We start from the raw sequence: 25,651 nt of genomic DNA, 5'->3' as shown, positions 1-25,651 counted from the left end.
ACCATCCCTGACAGTTGTCTCATCTGTTCTTAAAAACCATGGAGATTCCACAACCTCCCTAGGCAATTTGTTAACTAACTTTACAGAATTTTTTCGTAATGTCTATCCTAAATCTCAATTTAAGTCCATTATTTCTTGTCCTGTTCTCAGTGGCTAAGGAGAAAAATGTATCACCTTCCTCTCTATAACAACCTTTTACATGCTTGAAGACTGTTATGTCCCCTCTCAGTCTTCTCTGCTCCAGACTAAACAAACCCAGTTTTTTCAATCTTTCCTTGTAGGTCATGTTTTCTAGATCTTTAATCATTTTTGTTGCTCTCTTCTGGGCTTTCTCCAATTTGTCCACATCTTTCCTGAAGTGTGGCATCCAGAACTGACACAATACTCCACAGGAGGCCTTATCAGTGCTGAGTAGAGGTGGAAGAATTACCAGGATTTCTTGTGTCTTGCTTACAACACTCCTGCTAATACATCCCAGAATGATGTGGTTTTATTTTACAACAGTATTACATTGTTGACTCGTATTTAGTTTGTGATCCACTATAACTCCCAACTCCTTTTGTGCAGTACACCTTTCTAGGCAATCATTTCCTATTTTGTATTCGTAAAATTGATTATTCTTTCCCAAATGGAACACTTTGCTTTATTATCCTTATTGAATTTCACCTTTTCTTCAGTTTGCCAAGGTCATTTTGAATTCTAATCCTGTGCTCCAAAGTGCTTGCAACCCCTTCCAGCTTGGTACCATCTGCCAATTTTATCAGGGTACGCTCTATCTATGCTGTTATCCAAATCATTTATGAAGATATTGAATAGAAGGAGATTCAACACAGATTCCTGCAGGACCCCACTCAATATGCTCTTCTGCCTCAGTTGTAGCTCATTGATAACTACGCTCTGAGTACAGTTTTCCAGCTAGTTGTTCACCAGCCTTATAGTGGTTCATCTAAGCTATGATTCTCTAGTTTGTTTACAAGAAGGTAATGTGAGACAATATCAAAGCCTTACTAAAGTTGAGATATATCACATCTGCTGCTTCCCTCCTATCCACAAGGCTTGTTCCCTGGTCAGAGAAGGATATTAGGTTGATTTCACATGATTTGTTTTTGAGAAATCCATGTTGAGTGCTATTTATTACTTTATTTTCTTCTAGGTGCTTACAGATTGAGGATTTGCTCCATTACCATTCTGAGTATCAAAGTTAAACTGACCAGTTTATAATTCCCTGGGTTGTCCTTATTCCTTTTTCATAGATAAATACTATATTTGCCCTTTTCTAGTCTCTCTCATCCTCCACAAGTTCTCAAAGATAATGGCTAATGGCTCAGAGATCTCTTCAGCCAGTTCCTTAAGTATTCTAGGACGTACTTCATCAGGCCCTGCCAGCTTGAAGACATCTAACTTATCTAAGTAATTTCCTATTTTAGCCTCAGATACTACCTCATTTACACTGATGTTGCTATATTTGTCATCCAATCATGGGTAACTTTTTTAGTGAAAACAAACAAAAAAGGCATTAAATACTTTGGGCATTGCTGTGTTTTCTGTTATTGTCTTTCTTCATTAAACAATGGGTCTACCCTGTCCTTGGTCTTCTCCGTGCTTCTCATGTGTTTGTAAAATGCTTTCTTCTTACTCTTTATATCCCTAGCTAGTTTAATCTCATTTTTTGCTTTGGCCTGTCTAATTTTGTCCCCACATGCTTGTGTTTTTTTATATTTATCCTTGGACCTAGTTTCCATTTTTTATATGACTTTTTTTTTTTTTTAGTTTCAAGTCACTGAAGGTCTCCTGGTTAAGCCAGGGTGGCCTCTTATCATACTACTTAACTTTCCTATTCATTGGTATCATTTGCTTTTTGTGCCCTTAATAATGTCTCTTTAAAAAACTACTAATTCTCCTGAACTCTTTTTCACCACCCCTCCCCAGACTTGCTTCCCACTGGATCCTACCAACCAATTCTCTGAGTTTGCTAAAGTCTGCCTTCTTGAAGTCCATTGTCTTTATTCTCCTGTTTTCCCCTTAGAATCAAATTCTGTCATTTCATTTTACCCACCCTGCCTTCCAACTTCAGATTTTCAACCAGTTCTTTCCTGTTTGTCAAGGTAAATGGCGGAAAGGATTATTTTTTAACAGTTCAGTTAATTTTAATCATGCAAGCTGTTATTAGCAACACAGGAAAGGACATTATTTTTGCCCTGACAGCGTTCCCTTGTGGGAAGAAAACAAAAGAGATGAACATTAAATGTCTTCACCAGAGTGAGTTAACACTACTGTATTTCATCCCTGTGCAGAAAACTAAAGGCAACTCAGTTCTCTCCTAAGGCTTTGCAGCTCCTGGCCTTGTACCATTGTGTGGCTGAACTGAGCATCTGTTTACTGGATCAGCATTGTGCGTATCTGCATTACTTCTTCCAATGCTCTTATCTACACCAAACACTAAGCGAGATTAAATGGAGAGCCTTAAAATTTCTTACTGTTAGACTCACTGGGGCCAGTTAGAGAGATCAGGTTGAAAAAGCTGATTTCAGTAGGAATAATACATAAGTGTTGACTTATTTCCATTTTTTACAGGCAAAAATATCTTCTCTTTACCCCGTCTGATGCCTCACATTCAGAAATGTTCTTCCATGGCAGGGTGGAATTCTCCTTCAGCAGCCAAGTGCCCTCAGGAGTGCAGAAGCGGTAAACTTGCCCATGGAGCACTGCCAACAACAAGGAGGGAAAGAACACACTTACTGGGGAGAACAATAGAACAACTGCGAAGCTTAGCCTACCCTCTCCCCCTCATCTGTCGCCTTATTACAGCTGTTCTTCACCTTGCTCCTTTCCTGTAACAAACACTGCAATTCATTCATTCTCACAGCCAACTGTGTACAGCTTCCAAGAACAAAGAGTACTCCAAAGACCGCTCCAACTGTTCAGCAGCAACAACCCACAAAGTTTGTGGCTGAAAACAAACCCCTCTTTGGTGAGGAAACTGCATGTATTTTGTTAGGAGAAGAAATGGATCTAAACTGAATGCCCAGATTCCAACACCCCAGGACTTTAGGAAAGTTTGATCCTGAACTTTGTGACTTAAGCCCATCTGTAGTATGTATGCATATGTGCAGGTTCCTGCCAAGGTCTCCCTGTAAGCTGAGCCAGTATGAAGTTGCCTTACCAGGAATGTAAGCAAATACTCAGATTTGGTCAGGAGATGGAACAACACAAAAACCACAGATCCCCTCCTCTCTTTGCCTATATTAGTCCCAAAATTAGTAACAGTGATAACAGGGAACACTCAAAAAGGGTATACTAAGATGCGCACACAAAAATGTGGATGCTTGGCCAAACCTCTGCTCTAAAAATTGAGCCACAAATCTCTCCAAGCTGCCCACACATTTTTTACTCATGCAAAGAGTAAAAACAACAACAAATGAAGAGCCCTTCAGAGGCTGTTAGAAGCCTAGTGTTATGAGATAAGACTAAAAGGCACACGATAAAATAGAAATATACTGAACCATCAAAATAAAAGTAGGAAGAGGGGAGAGCTTTCAGATACACTGCAATAAAGGGAACTTTGTGCTGGTAAAAGTATTATCCATGTATTTAGAACAGACTCTCTCATTATGGTATGAAAACATGCTGGAGACTCAATGCTTATCCACAAAACAGGCACAGCAGCAGTGCAAACTGCTTCCCAAACACTGCAGCTTGCTAACAGGCCTCAGCCTCAATCTAGACCACCTCTTGGTTGAGAAGGTACCATAGTTTGATCACCAGGGCCAATTCAGCCCCTGCCCTTTGCTGAGACAGCAGTGCAACATGGACATGGACCCACTAGAAACTGACCTGAGAGCATTAATTCATTTTACGTAAATCAAAGACCCTTTTGATTACAGCTTTCACTATCAATCTGATCTAGATTGAGCCTATATCCTGTTGTCAATATACCAAGCCAACCAGTCCTGCTTACTACAAACTAGAGCTGATTGAAACTTCAAATTTCTGTTCTGTGGGAAATTCTGACATTTAAAAAAGAGAGAGTTCCAAATCGGAAAATAAAGTCAACGTTTTCTGTAAAACAAAATTAACAAAAACAAATCATTTGGGGTTAATCAAAACATTTTGATAAAACCAAAATGTTTCAATTTTCACTTTTTAAATTTGATTTTAAAATTAGGGTTTAAAAATTATTTTAAACTTATAATACAAAATAATGTAATATAGCGATTGCACTGCAATTGGTTAATTGCCTTAGTAATTGATATTCTAATCAGCATTTAGTATTGTAACTGGTATTGAAATTGGTAACTGGTTTACTTGTTGGTAATCGGAGTTTAGTACTTTGTTATTAGCATTATAGTTATAATAAAATATAAAATTATAAGCTAGTAGAGAATTTTCTTCAGTAAGTGTGAGTCTCTCTCTATGTCTATGAAAGAAAGAGAGGCAGCCTGTGCATGTAATATATTTCATATTCATTAACCTCTTTGTTTGAATGCTTCGTCATCCACTCCCTTTATTTATAACCTGTGAAAACTGTAGGGGATATTGCTGCATTACCAGAGATTGCTTGTTAGGTGAACAGTAGTGAACAGAAAGGGTTAATTTTCGTCAAGATTTAGTGGATGACACATTAGGCAGGTGAATTGCTGCAGAGGACATTAATGTTATAGCCACTAAATCTACTCCAGAAGTCAGAATAATGGCTGAAATAAAGGAAAGCACTGAATCTACACAGAAAGTGTTAGTAACCTTGGATTGAAATGAAAGGCCATCTTAGCAGTTCACCTTTAAGATGCTATAAGTTTATTTTTAAAATATTACAAAACAAAATGCAGTAATATGCCAATCTGGACCATACAACTCTTCATATTTTAACAGCAGTGTGTCTACTTCATTGGCTTATTGCAAAACTTTCTATCCAAACCATTTACAAGATGAGGAGTTAAAATTTGGGATGATCAGGATGCATCCACAGGCCAAAGGAGGCTAAGTATCCTACAAAGAGGCCCAGGCACCTCTTGTTTTTAATACCACACGCTGTGGGATGCAGAGACTATGAGACCCAGCATGTAATGATCAGCCTTGACCCAAAGCTCAGTACACTATCTTTTAAAAACGTTAGATCTAAATGACAATACCTTATTATTTCTTCAGGGTCCATTTTTCTGTACTGTAATTATATAGAATTTAGATCAACAAGGGTATGTCTACAATGCAGCTGGGAATACACTAAAAATAGCAGTGGTGGCACTGGTGATGACATGGGCTAGTTGGCTGCATCCAAGCCCACGCAAACCCCTGAATCCAAACTCAAGAGGCTACCTTGATTGGCCACTCATGCCACAACATACTCACTGCTAATTTTAGCATACTACCTCAAGCAGAGCTCACGTGAGTCTGTCTACCCAGGCTTAGAATCACACTTCTGAACTGCAGCGTAGACCTTCCATGTTTAAACTTCCACAAAGAATGTGACATTCTAGAATTAGCCAGTTTCATTAATTCCCAGTGTTCTGGAAAAGGTAACAGTTTTCTCTCGAAGGCAGCAGTGACTCTGTAGTGAATGAGTCACAACAGAATGATTTGCTGCCACAGATTGATGTGATCCCTGATCAGGTGACTTGACCTTCAATGGGGAAGTCAATACATTTTAATGGAGGAGTTTCTCCTCTTTTAAAGAACTCGTCTCAGCTCATTCCTAGCTGAGTTTATCATTCAATGTGGCCTGAGTGCACAGCTCGCTGGATGTGTACATGCAGTCAGTTCTTTGCTGGGGAAGTTACTCTTTAAATGTCTCACTCCCATACTTGGTTTTCTTTGCAATAAACAAGCACTAAGTCCAAACTGCAGCTGGCAGCATGAAACCCATGAGCAGTCAACTTGCTGGGGAAGAGGGGCTCCTGCTTTTACTGCAAACCTATTTAACCAGCTATATATTTACAGTGGGCTCATCACCACAGTAGCCTAAATTATATTCTTAGCTCCTGCACCAGGGATATTTAAAACCGGGCAGAACAGATGCTGAGGAACAATCTTCCACTGGTCAACACAGGTGCAATTGATCGTATAATCGATCAGGAATTTCCTATCACGTATTTCTGGCTTTAAATATCAAGTAAGCATTTGTTTTCCCTTGAATCTTGTATTCTATTTATTCTGTCTGTGTATTGTAAAATTCTGCTCTAAAGGGGTGAGTGATAGGCAGAAAGGAATCATGCTGCATAATCAAGAGGCATTTGCTGCGGATAGGATGGCAGCAGTGGCTCCTCCACAGTTTCATGGAGCTCCATGCTTAAACATTCTCTGTTCTGTGTAAGCTTCTAACTGTACTAACCCTGTTCCCCATAAATGTGGCATCAGATTCCCTTTATATTAGGGAATATTATATGCAGTTTTGGTTCCTCAGTGGATCCTGTATTTTATATGTGCATACAATATTTATTATTATACTCAAAAACTACATTAAAAGGTAGAAAGTCAAGCACTCCAAAATTAGGAAATGCCAGAATTAAAGTCGCCAATGCAATGTTTTAATTCAGCCCCCTTGTCTGTATATCTCATCATACAATTTTTAATTACATGATCATTCACTATTTTTCCACAAGGCCCTCTCTGCCTCATTCAGTGCCCCAGATGAAGAGTGCTCATGAAATGGGTCGCTATTTCTTTTATCCTTACAACTCAGTGTGTGGCTCTAGGCCTTATTTAACCATCCCATACAACCTCTGCACTGAACACAGAATTAGTAATTTTCTCATGGACTTTTTTGTGGTGCTCTCATTTAGTATCTTAGTTCTTTACAAAGATCAATGCATTAACCTTCACAATACCCCAGTGAAGTGAGGTTGCATTATCTTTATCCTATTGGGGTACCCAGAAAATGAGTGGGCACCTGTGAACATTTTGGCTGAAGTGACTTGCCAGCATCACCTAGGAACTCTGTGGCAGAGGCAGGGATAGAATCCAGTTCTCCACTGCAGCATTCAACTGCCTAAACCAGTTCTCCCCTGCCTCATTCATTAGTCACCTTCCAATTTCTGCAGCAGTCAAGGTAGGGTCCTAAAGACAACAGTTTCCTTCACTGCACAACCCTGATTTAACTCCCAGAATACTATCCATCATGCATGTTGAAGAAGGCAGAGGTCTCATGGTCTGTCACAGGATCAGCAAAAAGCACATCTGACATCAGGACAAAATACCTCTTTCCAAATTTCAACTCTATCCTCCAAAGCAGGGAGATGCTAAAGCTTCCGACTAAAAAGCTTGTACAGATTTTATTTTTAATAGGGGCAAAACACCATTTTCCTTAATCTCAGTCTGGGAAGATGCTGAAGATTTTTGGCTGAAACTTCCAAAAATAATTCAGTTTTATGCAGACTCTCAGCATGGAAAATTTCAACTCGAACAGTTAAAGTTTGGCAAAGTTATAAACAATTGAATATAGGATCTTAGGAAGCATCAAGCAGCTTTAACAGTAGGTATTGCTACCTTTGCTGACTACCGTTATGGACGATACTAACATCTATTACAAACTTAATTTCCAACCCAACTTTACTAAACTCAAACCTATCTCACTAAAGGTTTCCATCCCATAGCCTCATCGTAAGCTTGGAGTCTCCTACAAGATACTATAATCAGTGTATCCCACATTCTTTGCCTTTCCTCTCACGTGTTCTTCACTGTCTGTAGGTAAAAAGTCTCTTTATGGCTTTGAGAGCTCCTCTTCTCCTGTTCAGGTTAAAATACACTCTTTAAACATCAAAATCCACAGCTAGTTGACTGCTCATGTGTATAAACTTGGAAGCGCCTGTTGTCACTCATCCACAGTGAGGATGAGGACAATCTCACAGGAGTCTCTGCATTTGTATTCACTTGGCAGAGATTGTTTCCCCACTTCAACAAGCTCTAGGGACAGTCATCAAGCAGGTTGTGTGTAGGCAAGCCAGTTTTTGCTGAAAGACCAATTCTGCTGATTGAACACTTGCTCCTGTTCTTCCCTAACTCACTTCTTGTTATACTGATTGTCAGAAAGCAGAATAAATTAGCGCCGGAAAGGGAAAATGAGCCTGGCAACAAGCCAGCACCACTGTCATTATCTTCATGGAAGGAGCCATAAAACTAGGTTTTCTCATAAACATGCCACCCATAAGGACTTTCTTCTTTTTCAAACAAAATTTAAGGTGATGACCACAAATTCTAAAAGTCACCATTTGGAGTGTGTTTGAGGATGAGTCTTTATTTGCCATAATTCCAGAATAAGTGATAGGATCTCTTCGGTGTGAGGGGGGCATGGAGGATTTTGTCTATCACAGAAAACTCTCAGTGGGAAGTTCACAGCAAAATATTAGAGGGAAACGGTACCAATGCAGATTAATAAGAGAGTCTGTGTGCGAGATTAAAGGAAAACTGCAACCATTTTGCACAGTCTAGCACTTTTAAAGTTAAAACTGTGTTTGTGAAACTGTTTTGAAAGGAAAGGAGGATGGATTTTTATATATATTGTGACAAAGTTCCTCCTCTGCCTTGGTGTGTCCTGCACTTATTGGCAGATTTGTTCACCTCAGTGATCTTCCCCACAGTCTGGATCAACTCCTCCTGTTTGATCAGGAGTTGGGAGGTTTGGGGGGAACCAGGGCCCGCCCTCTACTCCAGGTTCCAGCCCAGGGCCCTGTGGATTGCAGCTGTCTATAGTGCCTCTTGCAACAGCTGCATGACAGCTACAGCTCCCTGGGCTATTTCCCTATGGCCTCCTCCAAACACCTTCTTTATCCTCACCACAGGACCTTCCTCCTGGTGTCTGATAACGCTTGTCCTCCTCAGTCTTCCAGCAGCACAGCCTCTCACTCTCAGCTCCTTGTGCCTCTTGCTCCCAGCTCCTCACACGCACTTCCTCTCATCTGGCTCCTCCCTCCCTGACTGGACTGAGCTTTTTTAAACCCAGGTGCCCTGATTAGCCTGCCTTGATTGGCTGCAGGTGATCTAATCAGCCTGTCTGCCTTAATTGGTTCTAGCAGGTTCCTGATTACTCTAGTGCAGCCCCTGCTCTGGTCACTCAGGGAACAGAAAACTACTCATCCAGTGACGAGTATATTTGCCCTCTACCAGACTCCTGTACCCCACTGGTCTGGGTCTGTCACAATATATAAAAATAAAACTATTACTAGGATGTCCTAGACTGCCTGTACATATACGTCTGTGTACATCTTTCTATGAAAAGTGAGATTTTGTCTCAGAAAATCTTTGTATTTTTCAATAAATATTATATACTAATATGTAAGGGATCCAAAAATTAAGAGGAATAACACAATAAATAAAAAAGGCAAAGAATTCCAAACTCATTCAATCCTGGCAATCTATATTCACAGGGGCTCTGATTCTGTTCTTACATGTATGTAACTCTGCCTGATTTCAATGGGCCTACTTCTGATTTACACCAAGAGATCAGAATTAGAATGTGTGTGTGTGTGTGTCTCAGAGGAAGACAAACTCTTAGAATTCAGTAGGGAAACACTGCTGATAAATACTAAGTTTACATAATTTAAAAAAAAATCTAGTCTTTGGGGCTTGGAAAGTGAATCTTCCAACTAGCTGGTAACTTTCAGATAAGGAAAATGGATATTTAGATAATAGCCTTAGTCCCTTTTTCAGCAAAGCACTTGCTATATAAAATTAATGCTTAATTCAGAACCTTAGTTACTAACTAATGACTGGATTAACATTCTCTTCCATCAATACCTAGCAAGAGCATACTTTGTTTCTATTAAAAGATGTAAAGTTGATTGTCTCCTGTAATGAGATGCTATATATTTCTTCACCTAAGACTTCTAATGAAAAAACATCTTGGTGGAGCAGGGCCGGCTCTACTGTTTTTGTCGCCTGAAGCAGCACACTGAATTGCTGCCGCGGATGGTGGGGGCAGTCCGTGTGCCGTTAGGGCGGCATGTGCGTTTCTGTGGCGGCAGCAATCAGGGCCAGTGCAAGGATGTTTTGCGCTCTAGGCGATACTTCCACCTTGTGCCCTCCCGACCTCCCGTGTCCCTGCCCTGAGACGCCCCCCTTGCGGCAGCTCCCTCCCTCCACCCTGAGGCGCCCCCCTTGCGGCAGTTCCCCACTCTCTGCCAACCAGCTTAGGCACTGCAAGACTGGGAGGCAGGAGAAGTGAAGCAGCCGCGGCGTGCTCGGGGAGGAGGCGGAGCAGGGGTGAGGAGTTCCCCTGCGTGCCGTCCCCTCCACACTTGCTGCAGGAGGCCCTCCCCATGCTCCCCTGCCCCAGCTCCCTCCACCTAAATGCCGGCAGCGACCGAGGCGACCGAAGATCCGGCCACTGCAGTCACTGCTGAAGAAAATGGTGCCCCTCGAAAACCTAGTGCCCTAGGCGACCGCCTAGGTCGCCTAAATGGTTGCACCGGCCCTGGTGGCAATTCGGCAGCAGTTTGTGTTTTCAGACAGAAGACAGAAGCTGCCTTGGTGCAGACAGCTGAACATAGAAGTTGCCACCAAATTGCCATCACTGCGGAAATGTGCGTGCTGCCCTAACAGCACACAGACTGCCCCCGCCATCCACTGTGGCAATTCAGCACGCTGCTTGGAGCCAAAAATGCATGGACTGCCACCCCTGGCAGACTGCTGCCCCAAGCACCTGCTTGGAATGCTGGTGCCTGGAGCCGGCCCTGGTGGGGAGTTGTACTTCTATATAATATAACAACTATAATATATTTGTATTTATTTTAACTGGAAAGGCCACTCTGACAAAAAAAAGTCCTGGATAACACCACAGTCCTACCAAGTATATAAGAAAGTATTGACATCTCAACACGTCCCCATCCCACACATACAAGCAGTTGGTGCAGTTGCCATGAGCTGTGACACATACATCCCTCCATTGTATCTCTCATAACGAAATTTCTGACTGTTTATTCCAACAGTCCATATTTCTGTCCTTGAAACAAGAGTGGCATATGTTCTAGAGTTTATCTTATAAACAGATGTAGTTGATAAAGTCAGAGGTAAACGTCCTGTCAGCGAATGAGCTTTCATATTATTTGCAAAGTGAATTTGTTGATTAGACTGAGACAACTTTTAGTCCAGGGAAGGAAACTTAAAATTTGAATTGCTTTACAGGGTTGAAAAATGCAAATTAACATCTCTTCTAGGGAGATAACTTGATCTCAAAAGGGGCCAGATTAACATATTTGAAAGCCTACTACAAACTTAATTTTGGTGTAAGAGGGAAAGAAAGTGTAGTGAACCCTCTACCCACCTTTACTTTATACCACATTTTACATGAAACTCCTTTTAGAGGGTGTTTTTAAAATAAAGGAGATCTTACTGCTGTGGAGGACTAAACTAAAGAAGCTTCTGGGGGAAAATATCCTGCTCCTTCCAATCCCACAATTTGGAATCTGTTTGGTCTCTACTGCATAAAAATGTTCTAACAGGCACTGTGTGAGAGTTCTATTTTTATGCTATCATCTTGACTCAGAGGTCTCCAAACTGGCACGCGCCCCCTAGGTGGGGAGCAGAGGAACATTCAGGGGGTTGCGGCAGGGTGCTCTACCCCCACCCTAGCCTGATTCCCAGCCCTGACCATGGCTCTGCTCCCTGCCCTGGGCCCTGAGCATAGCTGTGGCTTGGCCCCTGGCTCCCAGCTCCCGACCACAGCTCACAGAGGGAGGGCAGGGGCGTGGATAAATTCCATTACTGGTAAGGGTGGAGTGGGGTGACAGAAGAAGTTTGGGGACCACTGTCTCGACAGGTTACAAGGCCACTGCAGAGCCTGCTGCTACTGGGCAGCCCACTGAATTAAATGAAAGTTATCCAGGATCATAGTAGATTAGGAGGTCACCTGAATCAGACAGCATAGCTAGGGATGGATCCTCAACTAAAATCCTGGATACAAACATCCACAAACTTCGGGGGAGTTTGGCACCGGATCTGAATTTTGTGAGCTGGTGTCATCTCTATTTATAACTACTAAATGTGTGTATCAGTAGTAACCAAAGATCTTGGACATGGTGTTTCCTTATAATCTACTTAATGCTTATGTTTCAAATAATGTAATTTAAATGAACAGACACATACCCACAGCCACTAACTTCTGAGCTACCTGAAACAATAAGAAGAGAGGGAACACATTAGCTGTCATATGGTACTCAGACATGGCTATGCTCCACCAGGCTGCAGCTAACCTTTATGTGCCCCAGTATACATAAAAAACAACTGATGTGGTTACTGTGCACATAAGTCGTGTTTGGAACCACTATCTCTGGAAGAGTTTCTATTTAAGAGGATTTAGTGCCATTAAACAATAAAATATCAGAACCCCAAAGGACATAAATGTAAAATGAATTGTACTTGCTGCTCCAAGCTTTCCAGGTCCATACAGCATTATTGGCAACTGGCCTTAAATTTTAAAAAAGTAACAATACTGAGATGCATAGCCAGTGGCAGTAACTGGAAGTGGATGCTTTCTCTAAAAGGGCACTGCTATTTTCCTGTAATATTCCTAACTGATGGTACATCAAGGTACAGTGTTTCCCCCACAACTGCACCCATTCAAATGCATTGACTTCAGTGCCTACAAAAAGGTCACAGTATCTTCAGCCATATTTTATGGTTACCAGATTTCTGTAGGGTTACTTTTATGTAACTGAGTGCAAAATGTCACTCTGTAGGTTTACTAGTGATCAAATCTCAAAAGCTTTGGCTCAGACAGAAGTTTCTCTGAAGCCTTTGTGTTCACAAAAGACCTGATCCAAAGCTTTTACCTTGGCTTCTCTGGACTTCAGAGTTGGTCTAAACGTGGGCTGGAAACTTCATGGGAACAGGTCCTCTAGAACATTCCGTCAGGACTAAGGGAAGCCACAAGAGAACTTGTTCAACATTTCCAACCCAGCCCTGTCTGAGACCAGAAAATGCAGAGGCTACGGAAATAAAAAAACAGAAAATTTTATCCCAGGGTCCTCAAACTTTGAAGATTAAGTTTTGAGCATCAGTTCAGGTTAGGCTTTATTTTATCTGAAATAGCTCTCTAAGCATTGTGTTACTGGGCTCCTGAGAAGATGAACAAGTTGTGTTCACGAGCACTGAAAATGAATCACAGGAAGGATGGCCAGTGCTTAGGGTGTTAGGCTGGGACTTGAGATACCTAGATTAAATTCTCTGCTCTACTCAACTTTCTGTGTGACCTTGGCTTCCCTGTGCCTCAGTTCCTCATGTGTAAGATGGGGATAATAGTCTTTCCCTGGAGTACAGAGGTATTGTGAGGATAAATCCCTTGGAGATCATGAGGTGCTCAGCTGCTACAGTGGTGGAGCAAATATAAGTACGTACAGCAGATAGGAAATGGAGATGGCTCTGGGTTACCAAAGCAACTTAACAGTTAGGTAGAAGGACTCCAATACGGTGTCAGGTGGCCCAATCTGAGCTTCATGCAGCAGGAATATAAATGTCCTGCTTCATGTAAATCAGACGAACATTTACTACACAGCCTCAACAGGAAAAAAATAGTTTCACGTCATCTGTAAAGTAATTTGATTGAAATGCTGCAATCAGCAAATTCTCCCTATAGCAGAATGCCCTGAGACTTGCCCACAAGCATAGAAAACAGAGAAGCATCCCCTAAAGTACATCTTGCCATCATTGCCAGACGCAGTCTCGGAAACATTATCTAGACAACTGCAATACACACACAGTGCCAGCTTGTGCTGAAGTACCAGGGGACGCAGATGTTTGGTACTTCACATAATGAAGACGGAAATAAGGTAGTACTTTAGTGACTGGTACGCTGGCCTGCTCATCCCTACTGTGATGCTGAGCCTCTCTGCTGGAATGTGGTACACAGCAGCTGCTCACCTCCTACTCAATATGCAATGAAGCATGAACTGCTCTAAACCACAGTCTGTCTAGCTAAGTTACCTGTATGGCTTCCGTCACCACATCTGATCCCCTCACAGTCTAATGCATTTTATCCTCACAAGCATACTGGGAGGTAGGACAGCACTACTATTCCCATTTTACTGATGGGGAACTGAGCTACAGAAACACTACAGCCCAGATTCACTAAGGTACTTAGGCATCTAACTCCCAGTTTTAGGCTCCACTGTGATCCAATATGCCCCCTGCTCACCTGCCACCTAACCCTGTAGGTGCCTACACTCACTTGGCACCTAAATTCCTGCTGTAGAAATTCCCTAGGTGCTTACGTTTCTGCCTCTCAGCATGCACATGTGCACTGCTGCTTTACTCTAGGCATCCAGACACTTGTCTCCCAGCTAAGCTCAAGAGCTATGCACAAACCAGGGGAAGATAGGCAGGCAAACGCCTACATTCCCTGCGGGACTTGGTCTGGTAAGTGTGCCCTGAGCACCTACTGGGCCTGGGCCATTCAAAATGCAACCTGAGATGTAGGAGGTGGTGGTAGTGCCCTCCTTGCAACCTAGTGGTTAGAGCACTCAGCTAGGATGTGGGAGATCTAAGTTCAGTTCCCCTTCTACCTGAAAGGGAGAAAGGACTCAAACAGGAGAAGCCCACACCTCTCAGGAGAGTTCCCTAATCAACTGACGTATGGGATATACTGACATAGGGTCCCTCAAACTCTCTTGTTTAAGTTGTTCCACTGTGTATCAATAATTAAACAGTTCCTGGAGCAGATGAACTGGACCCTGGGCCTCCCACCTCCTAGATGGGTACCCTAACAACTAAGCTATAGAGTCATTTGCACTCTGTCTGGCCCAGTGACTAATTATTTATCCAAAGTGGAACAGCTTCAACAGGAGAGACTGATGGAGCTCCACATAGAATCAGAACTGGAAGGCACCATGAGAGGTCATCTAGTCCAGTCCCTTGCACTCGTGGCAGGACTAAATTATCTAGACCATTCATCACAGGTGTTTGTCTAACTTGCTCTTAAAAATCTCCAATGATGGAGATTCCACAACCTCTCTAGGCAATTCATTCCAGTGCTTAACCACCCTGACCGTTAAGAAATTTTTCTTAATGTCCAACCTAAACCTCCCACATCAGAATATCCCATAACTCAGTGGTTGAAATGCTCTCATTACAGGTGTGGGAGACCCCTGTTCAAACTCTTTCTTCCACTTCTGGCAGACAGTGGGGAATTGAACCTGGATTCACCACTATCCCAGGTGAGTGTGCTAACCCCTGGGCTAAAGTCACAAGGCAGGCATCACTAACCCCCTCCCATTTCGTATGGCATGATGCAGTGCCTCACTCCTTCTCCCAAGAAACTACTTAGACACCTAAGCCACCTGATTCTAGGAGAGAGGTTTCTGGGTGGGGATTGAAAGCAAAGATAGGTGCTTGGACGTAGGTGCCAAACCCTGAGAGGTCCAGGGCTTGGGACATACCCCTCTTGTTAGCATCTTCTAGTGGCTAGCTTAGGTGACTTCCCACCTAGCATGCTGGCTATGGTGGATTGCATTTTTAGGTGCCTATTTCTTCCCATTCATCATATAGGAACCCCAGGCTTTGCGGATTGCAGCATTGTACCAGTGATCTTCTAGGCACTGCAACACTGGTGTCACAACACTTAAGTCCCTTTGTGGATCCATGCCTGCATGACTTGCTCAAAGTCACACAGGATGTCTGTGGTTGAACACAGACTAAACCCCAGGTCTCCCAAGTCCTTGACTAGCACTAAACCCTCGTGCCGAGTGCTTCCTCCGGTCTCAGGCTCATGAGTGACAAACCCTCACTATGGGTTACAGCAGATTCAGCCAGGACCTTAGCTGATCAACTCACATGTCAGCCAGACAGGCTGGGACTGAAAACTCTGGTCTAAATCTAGCAGCAGGCAAAAAGCTGATATGGAGTGTGGCTCAGCACTTCTCAGATTCAGGCCATTGTTGTTTAATTCACTGGAACTGGTATCCTAATTCTCTTCAGCTCCTTTGAATGTTCCTGGCTTGGTGTCTAAATATGGATTTAAGTACTTAATTTCAGGAACATGGATTTGAAAATGCAGGCCTTTGCCTCCCCTTAAAGATGGGAGAATTTTCTCTGACTCCCCTTATTTACTCTAGAATACAACAGAGGCCTGTTCAGACCCTCCCTGGTCAGGGCACTATAGTATAGGCTACCAGTTTGATGCAGGCAGTTTCAGAAGCTACCATGCTGTGGGACACAGGCCTGGTCTACACTACGCGTTTAAACCGATTTTAGCAGTGTTAAACAGATATAACGCTGTACCCGTCCACACAACGAGGCCCTTTATATCGATATAAAGGGCTCTTTAAATTGGTTTCTGTACTCCTCCGCAATGAGAGGAGTAGCGCTAAAATCGGTATTACCATATCGGATTAGGGTTAGTGTGGCTGCAAATCGACGGTATTGGCCTCCAGGCAGTATCTCACAGTGCACCATTGTGACCGCTCTGGACAGCAATCCAAACTCAGATGCAGTGGCCAGGTAGACAGGAAAAGCCCCGTGAACTTTTGATTTTCATTTCCTGTTTGCTCAGCGTGGAGCTCTGATCAGCATGGGTGGCGATGCAGTCCCAAATCCAAACAGAGCTCCAGCATGAACCGTATGGGAGATACTGGATCTGATCGCTGTATGGGGAGACAAATCTGTTCTATCAGAGCTCCATTACAGAAGACGAAATGCCAAAGTATTTGAAAAAAATTTCCAGGCTATGATACAGAGTCCACAGCACAGTGCTGTGTGACAAGCGTAACGGAAAGCCAAAGAATCAAATGGACGCTCATGGAGGGAGGGGGTACTGAGGACTCCAGCTATCCCACAGTCCCCAGCAGTCTCCGAAAAGCATTTGCATTCTTGGCTGAGCTCCCAATGCCTGTAGGGTCAAACACATTGTCCGGGGTGGTTCAGGGTATATCTCGTCAATGTACCCCCCCCCCATGAAAGAAAAGGGAAAAAATCATTTATTGACTTTTTTCAATGTCACCCTATGTCTACTGAATGCTGCTGGTAGACGCAATGCTGCGGCAGTGAAGAGCAGTATCCGCTCCCCTCCCCTCTCCGGTGGTAGATGGTACAATATGACTGCTATCCATCCTTATCATCAGCCCGTGAGTGCTCCTGGCTGGCCTCAGGTGAGGCTGGCCAGGGATGCCTGGGTAAAAATAGGAATGATTCCTGGTTATTCCCAGTAGATGGTACAGAACGGCTGGTAACTATCCTCATCATCGCAACTGGGGGCTGAGTTCTATCAGCCCCCTCCCTTTCATGTGTAAAGAAAAGATTCTGTACTGCCTGGACTATCATAGCAGCGGGAGGCTGCCTCCCCCTCATTTCATCTCACTAACAAGTCACTGTTTCTTATTCCTGCATTCTTTATTACTTCATCACACAAATGGGGGGGGGGGGGACACTGCCACGGTAGCTCAGGAAGGTTGGGGGAGGAGGGAAGCAACGGGTGGGGGTTGTTGCAGTGGCAACCCCCATGAATGGCATGCAGCTCATCATTTCTGCGGGATCTGACACAGAGCGGCTGTGCTCTCTGGTTCTCTGATACACTGGTTCTCTAGTACACTTGCCCCATATTCTCCTCAGGACTGACTATTTTTAGATACCATAAAGGAGGGATTGACTCAGAGAGTCATTCCCATTTTTGTCTTTGTGCCCTCGGCCAACCTCAGCCAGGGGCACCTATGACAGCAGCAGATAGTACAGAACGACAGATAACAGTCATCTCCTCACCAATTTACAATGGTGCAGCAGATGGTACAGAACAACTGATAACTGTCTCTGCTGTCATGCAAAGGCAAATGAATGCTGCTGTGTAGCGCTGCAGTATCGCCTCTGTTAGCGGCATCCAGTACACATACGGTGACAGTAAAAAAAAGCTGAACGGGCTGCATGGTTGCCGTGCTATGGAGTCTGCCAGGGCAATCCAGGGAAAAAGGGCACGAAATGATTGTCTGCTATTGCTTTCCCGGAGGAAGGAATGACTGATGACATTTACCCAGAACCACCTGCGACAATGATTTTTGCCCCATCAGGCACTGGGATCTCAACCCAGAATTCCAAGGGGTGGGGGAGACTGCGGGAACTATGGGATAGCTATGGAATAGCTACCCACAGTGCAACGCTCCAGAAATCGACACTAGCCTTGGACCATGGACGCACACCACCGAATTAATGTGCTTAGTGTGGCCGCGTGCACTCGACTTTATATAATCTGTTTTACAAAGCCAGTTTATGTAAAATCAGAAAAATCCCATAGTGTAGACATACCCACAGTTACACCTCCCTGAGAAAAGTCGGTGCCTGCAGACAGAGGGAAGAGGAGACTGCAGACAGCATCAGGGATTGGGCTCATGGCTAAGTGGATGAAAAGAATCTTCACATCATTTTCAACTTCCTGTCCTGCTAGTCACCATGCAGAGCTACATCTGCTAGCAAAGCCATGAGTCAGGCTGGTGCTAAGACTGATAGACCACCAGAACAGAGTGAGGGAGAATGGGACCTGTGAATGAGAAAGACTGAGTAGCTGCTCAAATACAAAGCTAGCCAAGTCTGCAGTATGAACTAGAAGAGTTCCTGCATTACAAAATCTCTCACTGCAAGCACTCACAGTGTGGGGTCTTTTTCCAGCCCTCTACTCCAACTGGCACCAGTTCAGGCTTGTTAATGTAACTGGCTAAATGGAATCTGAATACCTTTTAACACAAAATGATCATATTAAGCAATTACTTGAAAAAATACATATATCCCAAGCCCTAATGTGAGAACTATCCAGGTCAAACAGTACTGCTAGTTTTTTTCATTTACTTTGCTTTCTATGTTCTATCCCCAGCAGGAGCAGCATTCACACTCTCCATAGCATCTGCAATGGATACAGCTTCACTTCACAAATTGGGAACATAGGAATTGCTATACTAGATCAGTAGCCAATAGCAGATGTTGAGAGGAAGATGAACAAAATCCTGCAGTTGACTGAGCTGTTGACAAGAGATGTTACTTCTTAAGGAGTGGTCGACACTGAAAAGTTACATTGGCATTGCTACATCTCACAGGGTGCGAAAAAAAATCACATCCTGAAAGACTTAGTTAAGCTGACTTAATCCACCTTCCTGAGAAGTAGTAGCTAGGATGGAAGAATTCTCCCTTCGACCTAGCACTGTCTACATTGGGGGTTACTACAAGGACAGAAGGGGTTCTCCTGTCGCTGTAGTTGAGTGTCTACACTGAAGCACCACAGCTGTGCTGCTGTAGCATTAAGTGTAGGCTTATCCTAACCTCCATCAATGGGATGACCCCCAGGCATAAAGTCAAGCATATTTTTAAGGCCTAGTCGACACTAAAAAGTTAGTTCAACCCAGGGGTGTGAAAAATCCACACTCCTGAGCAACGTAGTTAAGTTGGACCTTACCCTCAGTGTAAACAGAACTAGGTTGATGGAAGAATTCTTCTGTCGACCTAGCTACTGCCTCTTGGAAAGGCGGATCAACTATAGTGATGGGAAAACCTCTCCCACCACTGTAGTGAGTGTCTATCCTGAAGCACTACAGGGGCACAGCTGCAGCACTAGAGCTGTGCTATGGCAGCAATTCTAGTGAAAACATAGCTTGAGTAACACTTCTCAAGCTATGGTTAACTGTTGCACTTCCCACTCAGTAACATCACACCTCACCAAAGAGCCTTTCGAGATGCTTCCTGAACAAAGCCTCATTCATAACTTCATTGTCTCCCTTCTCAGCATGTGTAGAATAGAAAATTAGGGGTCCACACCCAGAAGTGCTGGAGCCTATTTTGGATTTATGGGAATGCATTATTATGTAAGAATAAAAAATGAGTGTGGTTCAGTGGTTATAGAAGGGAATTGAAGGCCCAATTCACTGTTGCACTGCATCTTTTGAAACATTTTTCTCCAGGGAAAAGGAAGCATAAGCACACTGCTCTTCTAGTCTGGCAGCATTTTACCCCCACCTGGCAGTGCTGTAAATGACTCCACAAGGTGCAGCGCAGTGATGAATCAGGCCATGTGAATTCAGACTCCTAGGTTACATTTTCAGCTCTCACAGTAACTTTTTGTGTTATTTCTTTGTTCTCCCTTCCTTCCCCCAACTCTGTTATGTCAAATGGGGATAACCAGCAATGAAGAGGGAAGGAGATTGGGAGGCTTAATTTGTGTCTAACGTCCTTTTGCCACCCTTTTGTGCAATACTCTATAGAAGTCCAAAGCATTGCTATTTTTTTCACTCAAATACTCTTTCAGAGTAATTCATTTTTTATTTATTTGCAAAAGTATATGAAAGATATTGCACATTCTGATAATTTATTCCCCACAGTATTGCGTTAAATTCTGACTCTTCTTGCAGTGATGGTTTCAAGTACGGTAGCAGTCAAATGACTGCACATAGAGTCTTAAAGATTGAAAATAAATGGGTTTGCTGGAGGGAAGGCATTTAATCCTATAAGTAGGTTATTAGATATCCAAAAAGATTAAAGCTATTAGAAAGAGTTCTGGAGCATCTGAGGGGCTTTTACGTCAGGTAACTGGAAGGTAAACATTGATTCTGTGCATTAGTAAAAGAAAATCTTTAAACAGCTTGAAAGGTTTAATATCTTTATTAATGATCTGGAGGGGATAAACAAACAGCATATTAATTCACAGATGATACTAAGTTGACAGTTGCTACCAATAGCAGAGAAATACTACAAAAGTGCTGCAGGGAAATCAGAAATATAGACAGAGTAAGAATATGGTATTCACCTTGGACAAATACAAAATAAACATCTTGGAAAAGATTATCTCCAACATGAATATTTAGTGTGAGCGAGGTACTGGTAAAGGAGTAATGTGAAAAGTGTATGGGTCATTGCAGACAGCAAGGGAAAAAGGAGTGAGTAGCTGTGACAGAAAATCTCTCTCCTGTAATAATCTTGGTATAAGGCATGCCTTTTAAGGTATCATCTGAAAACTCAATTTGCTGATCAGTGTTGTGCTGGTAAAATAGGTGTGGCAGCATCATATGTGAAGTTATAAGATTCCCCTTTATGATGTTCCAAACCCCAAGCCTCAGCCAAACAGAAGCTGGTAAACAGGTCTGTCCTAAACAAAGGAATGTGTGCTCTACTTAATTTGCATTTAAGCAGTAAACAGTCATCATCATCAAGCAGGAGGAGAACACAAAGGAAGTTCAAATAGGTGAAAAAAAAAAACAAACAAACCACCACCAGCAGGGAATATCCTTATACATGGACTCTGACTCCTGGTTCTCAGCTAGAAATGTTTTTCTATGAGGGGAACTGACACTATAAAAAGGAAGGACATACACCCCAAGGGACCCCCCCCTCTACTTATCGTATTCACTGCACCTGAAGAGACAAAGGAAGCAGGTGTTGGACTCTGGGGGAGGGGGTCCTGACAAAGAATTTGGTCAGTAACACTGCTGAAAGCATGTGGTGAAAAAACGGCTTTGTTTCTAATGTAGTTTGTTAAAAAGAAAATGCTTACTGTGCCTAATTTATTTTTCTTATAACCATTTCTGACATTTACACCTCATTACCTTTACTCATTTAAAATGTCTTTGTAGTTAATAAATTTGTTTTACTGTTTTATCCAATCGAGTATAAACAAGTTGAAATATCTGGGTAACTCCCTTTGGGGTAACCACATATACCCTTAAAGGAATAATGGATTTAACATATTCGTACTGTCCAGAAGAGGTCTGGGCAGTACAGGACATGCGTTTCGTGGGGAGGGTAGATCTGACACTGGGACTGTGTTGGGTTCACCCTGTGATAACTTTTATGGCTGCTAAGAACCAAGGTGTGGCTGGCTGGCTACAGCACACACACAGATAGGAGTGACTTACATGCTGGAGGCTGTTTGAGAGGAGCAAGGCATTGTAAAGGGCACCCCAGGTTACAGGGCAGGGGTGACAGCTACTCATTACTCTGGATCGCACCTCGGTATGCCACAGCAACCCACTACATGGCAATAAAATAATTTGCGACTCTGGGCTGTTCAGGCTAATGGAATGGAATCTGGTCATATCTCCCCAGCTGAGGATTTCCCCCAGAGAGTGATGCAGTCCCCCAAGCTGGTGCATAGCAGTGCAGCCAGCTCCTATATCACCACCTTGCAGCCCCAGTGTAGGATACACTAGGGACAAGCAGGCGTGCAAGCCATGAACCAGCAACTCCCAGCTGGTAGATGGCAGTTTCAGAATTTACCTATGACAGAATTTAAGGCAGATCCCCCAATTACTCTAAATACCACCAGAGATGGCTTAAAACTAGACAGAGAATCAGAGAGATACAACAGTCTCCCTGTCATCTTTTCTCACAATCCATTGCATACAGAATCTGCATTTTTTTTAGTATCTTACCTACAGTACTTAATTCAACAGAAAAGATAATTAATTATTCGAACAGACTATCAAGGAAGGTGGTAAGTTCCCAACATTTGGGCTCTTTAAATGAGAATTAGAGGTCTTTCTAAAGAGACATGCTCTGCAACTCATTGGGCACAATACAAGAATCACTGGGTAAAATTCCATGGTCTGAGTTATGCAGGAGATGAGACAACATAATCATAATGGTCCCATCACAGATTTTTAAGGCCAGAATTTTCCCAGTGACCACCTCTTCACAGACCACATTCTAATAAACCAGAGAGCAATGAATCCCAGAAATTAGTGCAAAATGAAGGAAGGAACATTAAAACACTTTCTCCCCCATTTCAATTTATCTTTCATCTTAACAACTTTTATCTAGGTTTTTAGATTTGCATTTAGAGGCATCACATTTGGTTCTGGTTAGTATAAGATATTACTTGATTCTTAGCTCCTTGCCATTCAGGTACCCACACATTGATTGGCTCATGTGTGCCAATCACAGCATAACGCCACCCTCCTCTTCTACCGCCTACCACAAAAGGAAAATGGCAAAGTATTTAGCTAGGAAGTTTAACAGGCTGCTGTGAGGCAAACATCTCACATTTGGGGTTGGATTTGCCCAGAAAGGACAGGTCCTTACCTGTGCTGGCCCAAGGAAGATACCAAGGGCAGCTTACGTTGACATAGGTCCCAGGTAGCCCATCAGGCCAGCAGGCATAGTCATCCAATGTCCTGCTGCAGAACTTGCCTTCTGCAGAGAGATGGAGAATGGGATCAAGTATTGGCCTTGAACCATGATCACTGAAGAGCAACCATCGGAAAACAAGAGGAATGAAGGCGAAGCAGCTGCACCACATAACTGTAAAAGGTTTTGTTTTATTTTAGGAAGAGGAAGTAAATACCATTTATCCTCACCCCTTACAAGAATAAAGGGAAGTGACTGAACCTCCCAGGCTGCTCTTTCACTGAACAAATGGACAGGATGATTGCGGAGGTGACATCGCAAAGATCTCATGCCATGGTGCCACAACACCTGAAGCCAGAGGCTTCCATCCTGCCCCGGTGCCAGGTATTCTCCTCATCTCTCTGCCTTTGTACAGCCCAGTCTCTCACATTGGTTCTCTCAGCAGCTCATATTCTTGTTATGAATGCTGTATATAATCTCTCTCTGAGAACTGGTTGCTACCATGATGTTGTGAATTCTAAACTAATACATTGATACATTGCTGATATGGCCACACAAATTACCATAGATCAGCATTACAGCTTATTCAATGTGCTAACGCTACAGTTTCATATTTATTAAACCGTCAGTCTTGGAGGTGATCACTCTGAGCATGATGGAACAAGGGGAGATGAATGTCTCCCTCCCACTACTGCTATGACTATACACTCCATAGTAGCAATACAACTAACAGAGGCAGCTATGGGGAAACGAACAACATTTTTAATAACAGTATTTTATAAATGTAATTTGAGACTCGCGTGGTTCTTTTCAGAGCTTTACTGTAGCACAGAGGCACTCTAGGAGCTCCCATGGCGTGTCCAATTGTGGGCTGTATTATCAGCAAGTCCCAGCAATTTGCCAAGCATAACACTGAACAGATTGCAGCTGCCCTCATCTTCAACAGAACATTTCAGCCTATAGAGACCATGAACTGCATTCTCATTTACACTAAGGCCCCTTTACACCACTCTGACAGATAAAGGGCCCTTAAAGTGGGTGTATATTAAGGGGACCGAGTGTAAATGGAATATGGCCTTATATGTCCAATGCAGGACTCTCCTTGAAGATACCTGTAGAACACTCCTTGCTAGGACCTATCATCTCCCTTGGGCTGCTCCTCCACATGAAAGGCTGCAGGGCACATTGCAGAACTCCATGGGTGGCATTCATCCTGCAGGCAGCACTGACAATACCACCTGCCTTGGAACCAAACATGAGCCATGGCACTGCAGGATACTTTGGGCCATGGAAATGAATGGTTTTATAGCACAAAAACAACGAGGATTCCGGTGGCACCTTAAAGACTAAGGGATTTATTTGGGCATAAGCTTTCGTGGGTAAAAAACCAACTTCTTCAGATGCAACAATGCAAAAATGTGGGGGGGGGGGTTTACCCACGAAAGCTTATGGCCAAATAAATCCCTTAGTCTTTAAGGTGCCACCAGACTCCTTGTTGTTTTTGTGGCTACAGACTAACACTGTGGTACCTGACACAATGCAAGGTTTTATATCAGAACCGTTCCATGTAATCTCCTCTCCCACAGCCTGCATGGAAACCTGTTATCCCAGGAAGCAGCCCAACACAAGCAGTGGGCTGGAGAGAATGAGAATGGAAATGTAGTTATGGAGAGGGAGGACTTTGTGTTTCCTTGCCACAATTAGCAGATGTTTTATAAAGTAAACATCCCATTCCTGCTAAGCATTACCTGCCACAAGAGGAGGTGACTCATACAGATACTTCAGGCACTGGAGCTGATATTCTTTCCACTTCTGCATCACTTCAGAGAGGGACCCATATGCACTCTGTAAGAGAAAAGTCTCAAGTACTTTAAGAGCCAAACCAGCTGCTTCACAAACAGCCTAGATAAATAAAAACACAGCTGTAGCCCAGTTAGATCTACCCTGCAAGTACTAGAACAGCCCTGTCAAGGTCCCTATATAAAGAGGAAGAAGGAAATACAGAGTTTCATCAGGCCTGCCCAGAAGATTCAGGGGGCCTGGGGCAAAGCAATTTTGGGGGCCCTTTCCATAAAAAAAGTTGCAATACTATGGAATACTATATTCTCGTGGGGGCCTAGGGCAAATTGCCCCACTTGCCCTCACCTCTGGGCGGCCCTGAGTTTCATGATCATAAAGAGCCTCTGTTGCATGTTAGTCTCAGGACAACCAAGGAGATGACCAATGCAAAACACACAACCTGTCTGACACGGTATGGAGATTTTCATGAAAAGGTTATGGTCACAAGTGATGCTCATTTTCTGACTCATTACCTCCAAACAAACCTTTTCAATGAGCAGGAACATCAGTGAACCTTCCTGGAAAAGGACTTCTAGCCAACAGCAGCTTCTATGATCCCAAAATTGAGGCCAAGAGAACCCAGCGTATTCAGCTGACATGATCCGAGTGCTCCTCCAAAGCAAGGGGTGAAATTTCCCCTCTAACTGTCTCTTCTGGGTGGCAGTTGCTCCAACATGTAGCACACGTTCCTGCCTCCCCCAAGAGACCTGCCTCTGCACAGACACCTACTGCCAACTACTCAGAGTTTCAGGAAGAGAAGTTTCTACATTTGGTCACTGATGATTAATGTGACAATAGTGAAGCC

General features: G+C 43.2%; 1 protein-coding gene across 1 annotated transcript in view; it reads right to left on the bottom strand.

Moving 5' to 3' along the window:
- GLP1R (glucagon like peptide 1 receptor) overlaps positions 1 to 25,445 on the bottom strand; it is a 57,328-nt gene extending 31,883 nt beyond the window's left edge. Inside the window, exons 1-4 of the mRNA XM_030558358.1 lie at positions 25,320 to 25,445; positions 24,756 to 24,852; positions 22,963 to 23,073; positions 2,596 to 2,705 (exon numbers count right to left, since the gene is read on the bottom strand). Of these exons, the coding sequence (XP_030414218.1) occupies positions 2,596 to 2,705; positions 22,963 to 23,073; positions 24,756 to 24,852; positions 25,320 to 25,445 (444 nt within the window). The remainder of the gene's footprint in view (positions 1 to 2,595; positions 2,706 to 22,962; positions 23,074 to 24,755; positions 24,853 to 25,319) is intronic.
- Positions 25,446 to 25,651: the final 206 nt, after the last annotated feature.

The sequence above is a fragment of the Gopherus evgoodei genome, chromosome 3 (assembly GCF_007399415.2).
Source record: "Gopherus evgoodei ecotype Sinaloan lineage chromosome 3, rGopEvg1_v1.p, whole genome shotgun sequence".
In the NCBI taxonomy this organism is placed as follows: Eukaryota; Metazoa; Chordata; order Testudines; family Testudinidae; genus Gopherus; species Gopherus evgoodei.
This window is presented reverse-complemented; position numbering and strand designations above follow the sequence as displayed.